Here is a 17,964-nt window from a genome sequence, read left to right on the forward strand (position 1 = left end):
GAGGAAACCTGTCATCTCCCAGACCCAGATGGCCCTGAACCCCAAACAGCCTAGATGCCACAGTATTATGTCCAACTGTTTTGGGGACATGAAAAGAATAAGCTTAGGACTTCTTCAGACAGATTACCCCCGAGGAAAAATCTGTCCCCACTCACCCAGCCTTTCACTTTAAAATTGAAAACATGGTTGATGGATGTGATGTTTAGTCTGTGCCAGGCAGGGCCCAACTTTGGAATGTGGTCTGATATTCCCGCTCCTCCAACCATAGACTCTGTCTTTTTCCCAGCGGGGCTGCAAATCCTTAGTCAAGGGGACACTCAGAAACTGACTCAAGAGAACCAAGTTTCCAATTCCAATGACTGCTAGTCGCCACCTGTCCCCAGACACACATCAATGACACAGAAACAGACTAGCGGGCAAATCCAAGGAACAAGGTTAGCGGACTGCAGACATCTTTATTAAGCTCTTCCTGCTAGACGATTCATGTGAGTGTTTCCTCCTGCACCGTTTTTAAATGCTACATCCTCAGAAAAGAAGGCCAATTCCAACTCATTGGTGGCCAGTGCTTTCTTGGAAACTAGCAGGCAGAAGTGGTAGGAATACGGGGTTCCTTGGGCTGAGCACCACCGCAGGGCAGAGCGACGCTCCAAACCAAACAGACCCGCGAGGGGGTCAGGGAAACTCCGTTCTCTGTGGGCTAGCATGGGCCGAGATGTAAGGAAAATGCAAACTTCCAATTATTTTAGGAATGTTCCATGCTCGCTTCCCACAGTCCCGGGGTGTGCTGTAGCTGAGTAAGACCAGGCAGGGCAGATGTGGCCCAGAGGCCCCCATTGGGGCACTCTCCTTGGGGAAGCGAGGCCACCTTGGCCCATGACCGCACACGATCTTCCTCAAATGGGCACCACCATGGAAATGGTTACTGCTGCTCACAAGCCAGCGACATTACAATGACAATATATGACATTCACAATGCTCGGTGCTCCTGGCTTTAGCATGATTCATCAGCAACACCAGAGGCACAGAATCCTAGAATTTAGAATTGGAAGGGACTCTAGTACCTTGATGGTCCTAGGAATTGAATGATGCCTCTGACACAGAGGAATCTTCTTATAAATCTGTGCGCGCGCGCACACACACACACACACACACACACACACACAAAGCTATGGCGCCCACATTCCATTCCTATCTCCCTTGTTTCTACTTTTTTAAATATTTGATTTTTTAGTAATCTCTACACACAGCATGGGGCTTGAACTCACACACCCAAGATCGAGAGTTGCGTGCTCTACCGACTGAGCCGGCCAGGCACCCCACCTTGCTTTCCAGTTTTAACCTCATGCTAACAATGCAGATGGCATTCGTATAAATCGCACTTTGTGAGGTCTCTCTTGCTCTCTTTCTCCACACCCAAATCATCAAACTCCCCTCTCCTTGCCTTCTGGTGTTTTTGTGTTCTGTACGTGGTCTGCTGTACCTCCATAGGTCTGATTTTGCATTTTTCTAGCCACTTTCTCAGGACAGGCTTGGTGATGCTGCTGTGTACCCCCAGAGACCAGTTTCCCAGACTCCTGGGCTGCTTCCCAATTCCTACGGTCAACCAGAGCTCGGCTGGCTGGAGCCCAGAAGAGGGGAGGGGACCCAGGAACACTGAGGAGAGGGCTGCAGATGCCACCCTGGCCTGGCCAACACACGATGTCCCCTCCCAGGTGGACACATTGCCAAGTGTTGCCTGGGGCATGGATGCCCAAGAGTCACCACTTTGGTTTCCTTGTCAACGCAACTAGAGACAGAGGTTCAGAACTCTCCGAACCAGATGAACAAACCCCATCAAGATGCCTCCCTGTAAGAAGGAACGGCTCCCATCCTGCCACTTGCCAGTTCCTACCTTCGGCCAGCAGCTGCAGGCTGCTGGTTCCTCACCATGTGCCGCCACGAGAAAGCCGCAGCCTCTCATGGCCGGGGCTTGGGAGGGGACCTGGGTGGCTCAGTCGGTTAAGCGTCCAATTTCAGCTCAGGTCATAATCTCCTGGCTCGTGAGTTCCAGCCACATGTCAGGCTCTGTGCTGACAGCTCAGAGCCTGGAGTCTGCTTCGGATTCTGTGTCTCCCTCTCTCTCTCTGCCCCTCCCCCACTCACAAAAGCAGATGTCTCCCTCTCTCAAAAATGAACAAACATTTAAAATTTTTAAAAGACCAGGGGGGCACAGGAAAGACCTGGCAAGATGGGCCGACCACCCTACCCACAGACAGCTCTGAAAGGAACCCTGTCCTGCCTGGCACGGTCTGTTTTGAGTCTGAGGAAGGGGGTCTGGGACTTCCAGAGCCCCTCCTGGCTCTTGGTAGCCTTGGTTCAGCCGGAAGAGTGAGTGCAGAATAAGAGATCATGTTCTCTGGATATAATCGATGTGCCAAGAGCACAGCTTCTAGAATGGTAGTGTTGATAAAGCTGTGCTCCCTGGAATAATTACCCCACTTTCTGCCAGCTCTCGGTTGAATCAGGTGCTCTCAGCCCGAGCAATTTTACATAAAAGAAACAGGCATATCATAAATGCAGGCAGTGGGGCATTTCAATGATGTCTGAGTCAAGTGCATTCATTGGTACCATTTTCTAATGTTTGACTTCCTGGGATTTTTGAAATGCACATAAAAAAAATTGTAAAGCGTTGGCAAAAACCCAGCTCTACAGTACAAAGGCATTAATTTGTGCAGTTTACACGTGGATACGCGGATACATCGTACCGTGACCCAGGCAGACAACTGTGAAGTCTCTGTCTCTAGCCCGACCCCCTTCCTGGGCTCCAGACTCACTCGGCAAAGGGCCCCCACCTTCAGCACCGGGACAGAGGGCTCCTGGGCCCTCCCTCCTGCTCCTCACAGTGGAGGCATCTCACCCGCCCAGGCCCTCCCCCTGGCACCTCGGGAAGGACTTCAGACCCCTCTGTCCCAGCAGCGCTCTGCCCCAAGCTGCGGCTCCCCACCCCTCAGTGTGTTCTCCATCCTGCTTCCTCCCTGTGGCTCCGGACAGGCCCCCTCCACCCTTCTCTGGGCCATCCCCCACTCCGCCTCCACTCTGCACCTCCCCGCCAGCCTCCCTTGCCCCGTGGCCAGCAATTCGGCCTCTCTTCTGCAACCGGTGGAGCTTTCTGAGACACAAATCTCATCACCTGGCTTAAAACCTGTGAGGGGCCCCCACCGCCCAAAGGGAAAATACAAATTACTTCCTACAGTCGTAAATTAAGGGCAACTCCTATAGATCAGAGATCTGTTAGGTGCTAGGTCCTCTTCTTATTTGTATTATTTGTATGTCACGAATCCCTTGAAAAGCCCTGCAGGATATACACTGCTGTCATTTATGATTTCAGTCCGACACAGGGGCCCACAGAGCTCAGGAGCCCGCAGATGCAGTAACACATATTCTACCATTCCTGGTCTTTGGGAGGGGGGTAGCTGGGACCTGCCCTCGAGCAGGCTACCCCAGAGAACTCTGCCGGCCATGTCTTCCTTCTCGTGCCCTCCCGCCTCGCTCCTGTGCCCACGCCCCCTCCAGGAACCTGAGAGTGGTGGCTCCAGGACAGAGGTGGGTTTAGGCTCCTGAGTGAGGCCCAGGCCGCTTGCCCCGCCTGGAACACCTCCCCTCCCTGGACAGTCTGGGAAGGCCTTCTCTCAGGGAGACTCGGCCCCTCTGGAAGGCCTCTGCCAGACCCTCTCCCTTCTTTTGTTCGTCAAAAACACCTGGTGAAGGAGAGACCAGGTCTCAGCGGGGATCCTTCCTGTCTTCCACACAGCGAGGCCAGATTAGTGGACAAGTCCTAGGAAGGAAATTGCTTCCCTTCTTTAGAGGTTCTCTTTCCTCTTCTGTCAGATCATCTCCAACGTCTTGTATGTACAAAATAAGCACGCGCTGGGGTGTCATGTACAACACGATGGCTATGGTTCTAAGAGAGTAACTCCTAAAAGGTCTCATCACAGGGAAAAGAAACTGGGGGGGGGTACCTATGTAAGCGGATGGATGTTAAACTTATCGTGGTAATCACTTGACAATACATAGAAATGCCAAATCCTTACGCTATATGATAGACACTTTCCTTAAACTTATACAGTGTCCGTCAACTATATCTCAACAAAACTGGGAGAAAACGGAGTTTCATACAGCTTTAAAGGCCGTATGACTTCAGGAGAAATTCCCCTTAACAGCACGCAAGAAAACTGCCCTGCCCCCTACTCTCATCCCAAGCATTTCCTCCAATTGTTGATAAAGTAAGAAAAAGCTTTACTAACTTTATTGCCTCATACTTTAACCTGCTGTCCAATGTAACTTATTAAAAACTATCATTTATATAAGCTGATTAAAATATGTACAATCAAATCTACCTCCTTATTCAGAAACATCTTCTCCTTCCCTGCGGCCCTTCCTGTCTTCCTTTTACTGGTCTTTACAGGGTGGTGGTGAAGAACACTTATTTTGAAGTCAGTTCTGGCCGGAAACCATTCTGGCTTCACCACTAGGTAGTGGTTGTGCAGTCTTGGCTAAGGATAAGTTAGTTACCTTGTCTCTCTAAATTGATTCTCTTATCTCTGAAATGGAGATAAAACCTACCTTACGGAGCCATTATAAAGAAAAACATGAGATGATATGTTAACGCAATGAGAACAGTACCTGAACCAGAACTCATGCTCCATAAATGACAACTGTTGTTATACATTAAGTTCAGATCTTCCTTGACTTACAGTGGGGCCAAGTCCCAATAAATCCATCAGATGTTGAAAATACCATGTATTGAATGTGCATTTTAAGACACCTCACCTACCAAACATCAGAGCTCAGCCCAGCCTACCCTAACCGTACTCAGACCACTCACTTTAGCTTATAGTACAGCTTCTACTGAATGTGTATCTCTTTCACACCATCGTAAAGTCAAAAAAATCATCGGGTTGGGGACCGTCTGTGAAACCAGGTCATGAAGCTCCCCTGAGCAGGTCCCCTTTGGAAGACTAACCAGCGTGTGAGACTCTGGAGGAAATGCTACAGGGTAGAATAGACAAGGGGGCAGTTTTCTCGAACGCTTTTTAGGGGAATTTCTCCTGAAGTCGAAGTCTGCTTGTTTTCATCAGACCATATATTCTGCCATTCCTGGTCTTTGTTGTCAGATGGCTGCTCCTGGCAGTTTAATGAAAATATCTTAATGAAACATTTACTATGTGCCAGACATTGTGTTAAACCCTTCACAGGCACAATCTCAATTATTTCTTACATCAGCCCCGTAAACTGGGTATCGCTGTTCTCATTGTAAGGTAAAGAAAATGGAGGCTCAGAGAAGTAAAGTATAAATGCAGAGTAACACCTAGGGGATCGTGAAGCTGGGTTCAAACCTGGTAAGTGGCTTCAAGGGCACTGCGGAGAAATGTAGTCATACACAACACCATGCACTAGCGATAAATGCCTCTGGGGTTGAAGGCACATGAAGATGAAAAGCATCTTACGAGGAGAAGAATAACATCAATTCACTTCCCTATTGAACGGTAAGCTCAAGGAATCAAACTCCAATCTGAATGACTCCTTGAAGAATGACCTTCAATAAAAATGATCCTAAAATACTTGATGTAAAATGAAAACCCTAAAGCTACTTTTTGTACGCTTCGCTTGTCCCCCATGCATTCAGAAGACTGTGGCCTGAGGGAACAGAGTAGCTCAAGTGTTGCCACGAGGACAGGGTGAAAGCCACTGGTTGGAGATGAAATCATTCCACAATTAAGAGCAGCTAAGAGGGACATGATATTATACATGGAAAATCCGATAGACTCCACCAGAAGCCTGCCAGAACTGATACATGAATTCAGCAAAGTCGCAGGATACAAAATCAACGTACAGAAATCAGTTGCATTCTTATACACTAATAATGAAGCAACAGAAAGATAAATAAAGAAACTGATCCCATTCACAATTGCACCAAGAAGCATAAAATACCTAGGAATAAATCTAACCAAAGATGTACAAGATCTGTATGCTGAAAACTCTAGAAAGCTTATGAAGGAAATTGAAGAAGACATAAAGAAATGGAAAAACATTCGGTGCTCATGGATTGGAAGAATAAATATTGTCAAAATGTCAATACTACCCAAAGCTATCTACACATTCAATGCAATCCCAATCAAAATTGCACCAGCATTCTTCTCGAAACTAGAACAAGCAATCCTAAAATTCATATGGAACCACAAAAGGCCCCAAATAGCCAAAGTAATTTTGAAGAAGACCAAAGCAGGAGGCATCACAATCCCAGACTTTAGCCTCTACTGCAAAGCTGTAATCATCAAGACAGCATGGTATTGGCACAAAAACAGACACATAGACCAATGGAATAGAATAGAAACCCCAGAACTAGACACACAAACGTATGGCCAACTAATCTTTGACAAAGTAGGAAAGACTATCCAATGGAAAAAAGTCTCTTTAACAAATGGTGCTGGGAGAACTGGACAGCAACATGCAGAAGATTGAAACTAGACCACTTTCTCACACCATTCACAAAAATAAACTCAAAATGGATAAAGGACCTGAATGTGAGATAGGAAACCATCGAAACCCTAGCGGAGAAAGCAGGAAAAGACCTCTCTGACCTCAGCTGTAGCAATTTCTTACTAGACACATCCCCAAAGGCAAGGGAATTAAAAGCAAAAATGAACTATTGGGACCTCATCAAGATAAAAAGCTTCTGCACAGCAAAGGAAACAACCAACAAAACAAAAACGCAACCAATGGAATGGTAAAAGATATTTGCAAATGACATATAGGACAAAGGGCTAGTATCCAAAATCTATAAAGAGCTCACCAAACTCCACACCCGAAAAACAAATAATCCAGTGAAGAAATGGCAGAAAACATGAATAGACACTTCTCTAAAGAAGACATCCAGATGGCCAACAGGCACATGAAAAGATGCTCAACATCGTTCCTCATCAGGGAAATACAAATCAAAACCACACTCAGATATCACCTCACGCCAGTCAGAGTGGCCAAAATGAACAAATCAGGAGACTATAGATGCTGGAGAGGATGTGGAGAAACGGGAACCCTCTTGCACTGTTGGTGGGAATGCAAATTGGTGCAGCCACTCTGGAAAACAGTGTGGAGGTTCCTCAAAAAATTAAAAATAGACCTACCCTATGACCCAGCAAAAGCACTGCTAGGAATTTACCCAAGGGATACAGGAGTACTGACACATAGGGGCATTTGTACCCCAATGTTTATAGCAGCATTCTCAACAATAGACAAATTATGGAAAGAGCCTAAATGACTATCAACTGATGAATGGATAAAGAAATTGTGGTTTATATACACAATGGAGTACTACGTGGCAATGAGAAAGAATGAAATATGGCCCTTTGTAGCAACGTGGATGGAACTGGAGAGTGTTACGCTAAGTGAAATAAGTCATACAGAGAAAGACAGATACCATATGGTTTCACTCTTATGTGGGTCCTAAGAAACTAACAGAAACCCATGGGGGAGGGGAAGGAAAAACAAAAAGGTTAGAGAGGAAGAGAGCCAAAGCATAAGAGACTCTTAAAAACTGAGAACAAACTGAGGGTTGATGGGGGGTGGGAGGGAGGGGAGGGTGGGAGATGGGTATTGAGGAGGGCACCTTTTGGGATGAGCACTGGGTGTTGTATGGAAACCAATTTGACAATAAACTTCAGATACTGAAAAAAAAAAAAGAGCAGCTAAGAGGGACTTTACTCTGAGAAGCCATCAGATGGCATTAGGTCCTTCTACTGGGTCATTTTTCTTACCATGGGTGCCGAGCGGCTTGCTCACAGGTGTATCTTTTATTTGGATCTTTCTCCATCAGATTCCGAATGAAATCTTTTGCTGTTCAAAAAGAAAGCACAAGGGGTGGAATCAGTCTGTGGCTTGTGATGTGACAATCTGATGCCACCAGGCCTTCAGGAACATTGTGTGGCACATGAAAAACAGACCAGCCCCTCCCATGCCCCCCAACCCTCTTGGGTACCTGGACATGGGAGGCGGGCGGGAATCAGTGTTTGGGGGAAAGGGAAGCCAAGACTTGGCACTCTTAAGGGGTGACAGTGCGAACGAGGAGGCAGCCAAGCCAGGCGTCGGACCCAGCCTTCCCAAGTCAAAGCCCTTCTCTTTGGCAGCTGGTGACCTCTTCGGTTCAGAGATCAAACGTCTTTGTTATCATATGCCTCTCCCTGAGCTCATTGCTGCCAAGAGAGCTGCCTTGTTGACGTCCTCTCTGTGTTTCAGACATCACTGATTCAACAAAATCCCCAAGGCCTCTACCAAGGCCACCAGGTCCTGGGCAGGCCCTGCGGATACACAGCCCTCAAGGAGCCCCCTCGCGGCCCACTTAGCCGATCACGATGAACACGCGATTTTGCTGAGGAATAAAGCAGGTGTTTCCAGTTAGGAGGAAATAACTCAAATAATAAAATGCCGTATCTGAACAGCTCACCGGTAAGTGCAGGGCTCTGCCCTATTTATTATTTCATTTAATCCTTGCACCACCCACTTTGGTAGGGAGGAGTATTATTATCATCCTGACCTCCTCAGGAAGACACTGAGGCTCGAGAGATTCGTCAGTTTACGTGAGCCTTGGTTTTGATCTTTATCCCTGAGGAGGAAATGGTGAACGGCTCTGGGAACGTTTCAGTGTGGCACAGGAGCTGAGACGTGGGCTATGGCATGAGGGCTTGGGTTCAAATCCCAGATCTGCCACTTACTAGCTGTGTGGTTTCAGTCAAGGCATTTTACCTTCTGGGGCGTCAGTTAATTCACCTGTCAAGTGGGGATAATAGTAACACCTATGGGATAGGTTGTCCTGAGGACCAAGTAAGCTAGCAGGTGGGCACAATAAGCACTCAATAAACGTTAGCTGATACGGGTTCAGTCCTGGAGCGCCCAGATCAGGGCACGGCTAAGAGTGGTGGAGGAGTCAGTCCCGTCCCTCAATCTGGCTCGGGTCAGACGTCCCCAGCGTATCTTCCACGTGGCAGGTCAAGTCCAAGTACGAAGCTAAGGAAACGTCCTTGGGAGCCTCAGGACCGCTCCGAACCCCCCAGGCCTGTCACAGTCAGGTGGTCTGGACGTAGGGTCCCAGGGGCCACCCATGGGGAGTGGAGATACCTACCAGAGTCAGAGATGTCGTCCCAATAGGGCGAGTCAAACTCATATTCCGCCTTGAGGATCTGCTCAAAGAGCTTGGAGTCATTTTCATCGTAAAAGGGAGGGTAGCCGCAGAGCCTGGAAGACAAGACAGTGTAAGGATCTGTAGTGGCTGCACGTCCATGGCGGCGGCTGGACATTCTGCACGGAAGGAAGAGCCATTTCCACCCAAACTGAGAAAACCTGCTGTGTGTATGTTACAAGTACCATGTGAGCAAAGAAATCACACATTCTATGGGCAGAGGCGGCACAGAGCTAAAACTGTGATTTGATAAGTGGCAAAGAGGTGATGATCTAAAGTAAACACGCATGTAAATCCACCTTTCCATGTTATTAACCAGAGCCCCGTATACTCCCAAACCAACCCTCAAACCTTCTGTGTGCAAGTGCTTCTCATCTTATTGTCTGTAATACTATCCCCAGCAGATGATGGGTTGGTAACCAATTTGCCACAAGTTCCCCTAAAATGCACATTACCAACCTACCATGCCCAAACTGGGTATTTGGAAGGTCACAGTTTGGGCCATTAATATACAACAAATATAAAAGCAGAAGTTGGCACAAATCATAATGCTATCACCCCTCTTCCTCCGAACCCTTTCAAAATTGATCTTTACGAGATTATATTAGGGTGTTGGTGCAAGCCACATACAGTTCTGGAGGTACCAACAGTCAGCTGACCAACCTAACAGGAGTGAAAATGTTTCTTAGATGCTCCAAATACAATTCATCCCATAAGACCATGGGTTCTCAGGCAGTCCTGCTTTCTGCTCTGATGTGCATTACCAGGCCATGATGCATTTTGTGGACCAAGATTTCCTCATTTGAACATGAGGAGGCCAGACTAGAAATTCCTAATGTTCTTCCTGGCTTTAAGATGCTGTGGCTCTATGATCCCCCCCCCGTTTCAACTTGTTTGCATGGCTAGGACACCTAGGGAAGGATCCAGTACATGCTTGAGACCCACATGGGGCAGGGGCAGGCTCTGGTCGGGACTGGACATCCAGGAAGGGGTAAGATAGAGTCTGGAGCTGCAAGGGATGGGCAGAGCAGGAGGCAGGGCTGGATTCTAGAAGTCCCGGACACAGAGCCGCATGGCTGGTTCTGGGCCCACATCAGCCTGGCGGGTGACAGCTGCAGTGGGAGTTCTGCCCCCAGACGAGCCCTGAACCTCCCCACATAGCTGAACTTTGTTCAAAACACGGCTCCAGCATAGAGATCCATTTAATGAGAACAAATGAACAGGAATCAACAGGCCTATGAGGGATTAGGCTGTCGGCAAAGAAGAAACTTAATAAAGGTTCAAAACGCTGGGTTGGTACATTCATTTTCAGCTGCTCGGGCTGTGACACAGGGTGTCACCGGCCACACTACCCAGGGGGAAGGCTGATGACATTTTTAAAGGCTGTGAGACATTTTGTGGGCCGATAAGTTTCAAACTCATCTATCCCCACAAGGTTGATTTAGGGGCTAAGTGCCTGGAAAATTTCATTTTTAAAGATTTGCTGCTTTTGGCAAAATGAGTAAGAACCAGGGTTCTGAAACCACGGAGCACATATTTCACTGCCCAGGAAATGCTGGAGCCGCGAGATGGATATGTAAATGTTTCCCATAATGAGGATTTGGGCTAAATGAAATGTGCATAGTAGGAAAAACAGACAGAGCAAATGTTAGTTCGTCTTGGAAAATAACTGAATTTTAGATATGATAGGTTTTTGTTTATTAACAGCTGAGTGTGTTTTACTTTACAGTTTGGCTTTCTTTCCAAGGGAAAAAAAAACCTTTAAGAAAATTCCAGGAAAGATTTATTCTTCTTATGCCAATTTTGTTAATGTATATCCCAATTTCTTGTATTTCTTCTGGTTTTTAAGCTCTTTTGGGCAGGGGATAGAATACCGCTTATGTGGGTATACTGAGGATATAAGGAAAGGACGCAGATCTAGCTTGGAGATGGAGTTAACATTAAGAAAGAGGATTTTAAAATAAGGATTGTAAAGGAAGAGAAGGACAAATAGAAGTTGTCGAATCTTCCTCAGATCTAGAAATTTCACAGAGCTCCCTGGCCAGGCTATTTCATTAGTAGGTTTGTGTGGAGGGTCCAAATAGGAGAACAAACAACTCTGAGTGGTTTATCTATAAACACTGACTTCTGCAGTCTAGACCTACTGGCAAGTGGAATCTTTGTGTTCTTATTTTATATATCATACCATTTAAATAATGTACAAGTTATCTCACCATGCATAGTCAAAGACAATAAAGCCATTCCCAATGTTCTAGACCTAAAAGTCTGTGGTTCAGAATGAACATCTGGGGCGCCTGCGTGGTTCAGTCCATTAAGAGTCCAACTCTTGGTTTCAGCTCAGGTCATGATCTCATGGCTCCTGGGATCGAGCCCCACATTGGGTTCTACACTGACAGCACAGAGACTGCTTGGGATTTTCTCTCTCCCTCCCTCTCTTTCTGGCCCTTTCCTGCTCACTCATGCCCCCTCTCTCTCCCCCTCTCTCTCTCAAAATAAAAAAATAAATAAACTGAAAAAAGAAAAAAAAATGGGAATGACATCTAAACTTACCAACCCAACGACTGATGGTCATGCCCAATTATAGGCAACACACAATTATAGGCAACACACCGTCCTGAGGCTGGGATGGAGGAAATCGATGAGCCCCGGGCTCATCGATTTCCTCCATCCCAGCCTCAGGACGGTCATCCAAGGGGAACCCTTATATCTTCAGTCTTTCTTACTATGCCGTCTTGTCTACCTGTGGCACCTTCATGCAAATGTACTGCTAGATTCTACTTTAGTCTTGACTGAGCACTTGTTTTAGGTAAAAAATGCCTCTAAGAGCTTTGCTGTATGATCTCATTCAAACTTCAACTCCCCCAGGAGGTGTGGGTCCCCAACACCTCTGTTCACCCTTTAGAGCCACTTTCCACTCTGCTGTGTGCCCTGGGAGGCTGACCTGTATGGATACTTGAACGAGGGGTGAACTCTGACATCTGATAGGAGGTGGCCAATGGGGCCTCCAGGGGAGATGGTGAAGGAAGGGGGGGGGGTCAGGGATGGGATATGTGTTGGCCTGGTTGCTCTCATCCAACACTCAGGCTGGCTACACCTGCTGACTGAGGGCCACTGCTCCCTCTCAGGGAGCAGACTCTACCAGGCACTCCGCCTCGGATTCTGGAAACTGTTCCCCATCTCCCTTCGTCACCTTGGATCTAGGGGTGTTTACGTCTCAGTCGCTAAGAAGCCTGGGGTCACAGTCCCCTGCACAATTGTCATTTTAAAGGCAAAGAAACTAATATGCAGCAAAGTCAGGACTCGAGGCCTATCCATCTGATTCCAGCTTTGTGTTCTTAAATATTTTGCTTTTTCACTCAAGGGAAGAGAACTGAGAATTGAACCGTATGCTGCAGCCTTGACTTTGAATCCTCTCTGTAGGTCATTTAGTTTGCCCACCTGCCCCTTCATCTGCAAGTAGAACCCAGTGATTGGACCCTACCTTTCCAACCCCCTTTCCTATGCTCTGGGTCTTGTGTGCTAAGGTGTTCAGAGTTGGCTCCCCACTGGGAACTTTTTATTTCTGGACCAAGGTAAAGGCATGTACTTTAACTGGGCTACCCTCCCCCTTCACTTGCCTCTGGTACACCCTTGAAGACCAGTGGAGCTATTACTAGGAAGACCTAGCCCCTTTCTGCCAGGTGGGGTAGGTGCTCTGCTCTGTGCCCCAGTGACAGTGGGCAACACCCCCAGTGACACCTCCTACACTGCACACTGCCCTGACCTGTCCTGAAGGTAGGACCATGTCTTAGGTCTCACTCTTGTCTTTGGATTCCCAGTGGCCAGCCCCGAGTCCACTCATAGCAGATGCCGAGTAAATGCTTGGATGAACAAATGTGCTCTGGAAGAAGAGGCTGCACCGTTGGCTGTTGAGCCCCCTGGTTGGGCTTTGAAACAGAGATAAGGATCTAAGATGTAGGACAGCCCCCCACGCCCCCAGCCCAGAGAGTCCTCGAAGATCCCACCTACCCTGACTCCTGTCTCCTTTACCTTCCCCTGCAGGAGGCAGTATGCTCTGCATCATTCCAGAAGAACTCAGTGTGCAAGGCCCGGTGTTGGGAGCAACCTGGACTGTCTTTGTAGAGAGAATGCAATGTGGTTTGGTTGACCTAAAATGCCCCTGTTGGGCGTGGACACAGCTCATCGGGGAGATGATTTTCCATGAAGGAGAAGGCTTTTAGCATAAACGAATGTGAAAATTGGCGATGCCCAACCATGGCTGATTCGGCAGTGCACAATTTTTCTTGGAAACCGAAATCCTGTAATAGCTTGAGAGCTCCTGCTAAGAGGCCCTGTGGGTTTAATGGCGTAATCATGTTACATATATGGTCCTCTTGATTGTCTGCCCTTGGCCATGTATCTGTGTCCCTCTGCAAATGGGTGCTTGCTTAAAAGGATTCCCATGCAATAATCAGTTGCTACCTCTTTACCCTTTTGTGTAATTTTATTTCCAAAATTCACCTCAACATATTGGGGGGAAACAGTATGGAGGTTCCTCAAAAAATTAAAAATGGGACAACCATATTATCTAGCAACATGTCTCCTGGATATATTCCCAAAGGAAATGAAGTCAGTACCTTGAAGAGTGATATACGTTCTCATGTTCACTGCAGCGTTACTCACAAGAGTCAAGACATGGAAATGACCCCAGTGCCCACTGACAGATAATGGATAAAGACATTGTGGCATATGTATAAAATGATATATTTTCAAGCCAAAAAATAAGGTGATCCTGTCATTTGCAACAACATGAATGAAATTGGAGGACATGATGCTAAGTGAAATAAGCCAGGCACAGAAATTTTAAAAACCTGCATGACCCCACCTATACAGGGAATCTAAAAAAGTCAAATACGCAGAAGCACAGAATGGTGGCTGCCAGGGGTCAGGGGGGAGTGGTGAGGGAAATGGGGAGATGGTGGTCAAAGGTCAAAATCACAGATCTGTAGGGCAAGTAAGTTAGAGATTAAGGTACAGTGTGAAAGCAATAGTTAACACAGCACTGAATACTGGACATTGGTTAAGAGAGTAGATCTCAGGTACTCTCATCACAAGAAAACATGGTAACATGTCAGAATATATGTTAACTAGCTTGACTAGCAATCATTTCACTACGTATAGTAAATCATCATGTTTCATACCTTAAATATATACAATTTCTACTGAAAAAAGAGAAAGGATCAGCCACGTTTAACATAAGGCAGTGACTTTGAAAAAGGTCACTTCTTGAAGCTTAAAAGAAAACTTAACATGAGATCTACTCTTTTAACAAGCTGTAAGTGTAGAGTCAAGTACTGTTGACTACAGGCACGATGTCGCACAGATCTCCCGAGTTTACTCATTTTATGTAACCGAAACGTTACATCCATTGCTTCCCCATTTCTCCCTCCTTCCAGCCCCTGTCAGTCACCATTCCACTCTTTGATTCTATGAATTTGACTATTTTAGACACTTCATGTGAGTAGAATCATGCAGTATTTCTCTTGCTGTGACTGACTTCATTTCACTTCGTGTAATGTCCTAAAGGTTTATCTGTGTTGTCGCATATTGCAGAATTCCCATCTTTCAAAAGGCTGAATAATATTCCATTTCTACATATTCTACATTGCTTTTAAAATTTTTTTAATGTTTATTTATTTTTGAGAGAGAGAGAGAGAGAGAGCAAGTGGGGGAGGGGCAGAGAGCAAGGGAGCCACAGAATCCGAAGCAGCCTCCAGGCTCCAAGCTGTCAGCCCCAATGCGGGGCTTGAACTCATTAACGGTGAGATCATGACCTGGGCCGAAGTCAGACGCTTCACCAACTGAGCCACCCAGGCGCCCCTACATTTTCTTTATCCAGTCATCTATTGATGGACATTTACACTGTCGCCATGTCTTGACTCCTGTGAGTTATGCTGCAGTGAACATGAGAGAGCTAATAACTCTTTGAGATCCTAATTTCAATTCTTTTGGATATACACCCAGAAGTGGGATTGCTAACTTTCTGAGGAACCTCCATTTTTTTCCACTGTTTTCCACGGTGGCTGCGCCATTTTGCATTCCCACCAACAGCACATGAGGGTTCCCTTTTCTCCACAGTCCCACCAACACTTTCTCTTGTTTTTTGTTTTTTTTCTTTTGTTTTTTCCTCCAAAGAAGAGACACACATGGCTGACAGGTACTCACCATTTCTAATCATCAGGGAAATGCAAATCAAAACCACAATGAGATATCACCTCACACCTGTCAGGGTGGCTATCATCAGGCAGCGACTTCGACAAAGTACTTCCATGTGGACGTTATCGTAATTCACTGTCAGTTTTAATCAGCCAACATACACATACTCACTTAGCGTCTTACGTATACCGAGCACTCATGCATTCATCAAATACTGATTTTGGACCTACTGCATATCAGGTCCTGGGTTTGATACTGAAGATAGGATGATACATAAGAACACGGACATCGTCTCCAAACTCTTCTGGGGAGGCAGAAACAGCAGATGTCTACGCTTTATCTCAGAGGATGAGCAGGAGTTTTACAGGAGACACAGGGGCTACTGGTGGGGGTGGCTAACCGGGAATAAAGACGTGGGGACAGAAAAGAATCGTGTGTTCCAAAGCCTCGGAGCAGTTTGCTGCTGCTGCAGTGTGAAATGGAAGCCCATGGGCAGTGGGAGATGAAGCTGGCAGAATGCACAGTGGCCAGACCCCATGCTGCTGGGCTCCCCCACTAAGGCAGGTAGGCTATGGGAAGTCCCCCCAAAAGGCCCAGCCACAGGAGCCACAAGGGCAAGTGGCTTTGCAGCTGGAGTGGGGTGGATTTGAGGCAGGAAGACAAGTTGGTATTTAGGCAAAGGAAAAGCAGGAGGGCGCGGGCAGTGGAGTTCGATCAGTGGGGGATTCCACTGATCAGGTGGAATCTGATTCCACTGATCACTGATTCCACTTTGGTCAGGTAGATTCCAAAAGGAGTTGAGAGATAGGATTGGGGGGGTCTGGAGTCTGGGACCGTGGCCCATGCAGGCCAGCACGATGCCCAGCCCTGCAACAGGATGCCTGGAGCTGCTGTGTGGACCGTGACGGTGGCAAAGAGTGCAAGGGAGGGGAGCAGGCCCGGGAGGCAGCCCGACACCAGTGCACCCCGGGTCTCACCTCCGTTTGGGATGAAGACTAAGAGGCTAGCAAGAGGGAGGCTGACGGTGTGGACGTGGAGAGAGAAGCAGAGATGCTGGGAGGGAAGGACCAGCTCAGTAGGCAGGGCTGCCTTCCCTGAGTACCCCACTCGGGTCCCCCACTGAGGACAGCGGATAAAAAACCACCCATCAGGTCCTCCTCTGACTGTCCCCAAATACTGACTGGGCATCGGCCGTGTCCTAGGCCTGGGGATATAGTGTACAAGGAGACGGTGAGTCCTACTCTCATGATGTTTACATTCTATCTGGGGGATGGGGGAAAGAGACACTCAACACTAAGCTTCCAAATAAACAGGAAATTTTAAAAAGAAACAGGATGTATAAAAATAGACAGGAAAGATAATGGGAAGGTTTGCAAGTATTCCTTGTCATACACTGTTCCCTGCGCCAGGAATGCTCTTCTTCCTGGGTGCACTGTTGTGGCTCCTCCTTTCTCCCAGAGCTCTGTGTGTGTGGCCTTATTCCATGATATCTCTCCTGACCCCCACCCTGGCCAGGCAGAACCCTTCCTCTGAGCTCCCCAGCCTCTAAGATACAGTCATCATGGTGCACGTACGGGTTGATATCTGTGTCCCACCATCTCCTCCGTTAGACTCTGAGCTCCCTGAGGGAGGTGACAGTGCCTCATTCACTTTTGTGATCCCAGTACCCAGCCCAGTATGTGTTCCACAAAAATCTGCCAGATGAATGAGCCCATAAACACCTCCCGATGTTTCTGGGACTACCACCCCATGCACTCAACCCCTCTCTGAACACTCGCCATTCTTCCTACTCTACTTCAATCCCGTCTCTTTCTTGGGTCCTCTCAAAGAATTTCGAAAGGATCTCTTCGTGGCTATTGCATGTGTCTTACCACCTTGATTGTGAGTTCTTAGAGGAGAGAAGACTTTGTCATATATTGTATTTCCTTTGTATGTTTCATTAGCATTCAGTAACAATCAATACATATTTGTTGGCTGATTATTCTTTGATAAGTGGGAAATATTTACATGAAAAATGCTTGTGCATGTTTGTGTGCACAGTGGCACACACTCCAGTTGACTTACAAAGTAGTGTTGATCATCCTGAAATGGATGAATAGTTTCCGGAGAAAATAATTCAACTAAACTTTCTCATGTGTTACAATTTTTCAGTCATTTTTACAGTGAAACCTCCTAATGCCCAGTAGCATCTTCAAAGCAGACTGGAATAAGCACAACTAATCATCAACAACCATTTAGCTCACATTTATCCTGTGCCCTGAAGGTTTCCTCCATGTAATGTCTCCCAGGTCTGTCTGCCCTCCAACCAGGAAATGCCCATAAGAGGACATAACCCATAGACTATACCCCCTGCTTATTCCCAGTATGAATCCTCAAACCAGAAGCTGAAATGTATGACTGGAGAAGGACTTTACATAGTAGGGGGATTGGCACAGAATCAAATTTTATTCTGGGGTCCAGCAGTCATCGCCTGGCCTAGCGCCTCAGTTAGGAGCCTGGGAAAGTGGGCCCCAGTGGGAGAGGTGGTCTCAACCACAGCAAGTGGCAGGCCCGGGCAT

The 17,964-nt window shown here is 47.1% G+C and overlaps 1 protein-coding gene across 4 annotated transcripts in view; it reads right to left on the reverse strand.

Moving 5' to 3' along the window:
* Window positions 1-17,964, reverse strand: part of CAMK1D (calcium/calmodulin dependent protein kinase ID) — a 437,908-nt gene that overhangs the window by 10,585 nt on the left and 409,359 nt on the right. For all 4 annotated transcript variants that reach the window (XM_086714936.1, XM_025930109.2, XM_086714934.1 and 1 more), the window contains exons 7-8: window positions 9,155-9,267; window positions 7,794-7,872 (exon numbers count right to left, since the gene is read on the reverse strand). In XM_086714936.1, coding sequence (XP_086571062.1) covers window positions 7,794-7,872; window positions 9,155-9,267 — 192 coding nt within the window. The remainder of the gene's footprint in view (window positions 1-7,793; window positions 7,873-9,154; window positions 9,268-17,964) is intronic.

The sequence above is a fragment of the Puma concolor genome, chromosome B4, assembly GCF_028749965.1.
Source record: "Puma concolor isolate L17-30 chromosome B4, mPumCon1.1.hap2, whole genome shotgun sequence".
Taxonomy (NCBI): Eukaryota; Metazoa; Chordata; class Mammalia; order Carnivora; family Felidae; genus Puma; species Puma concolor.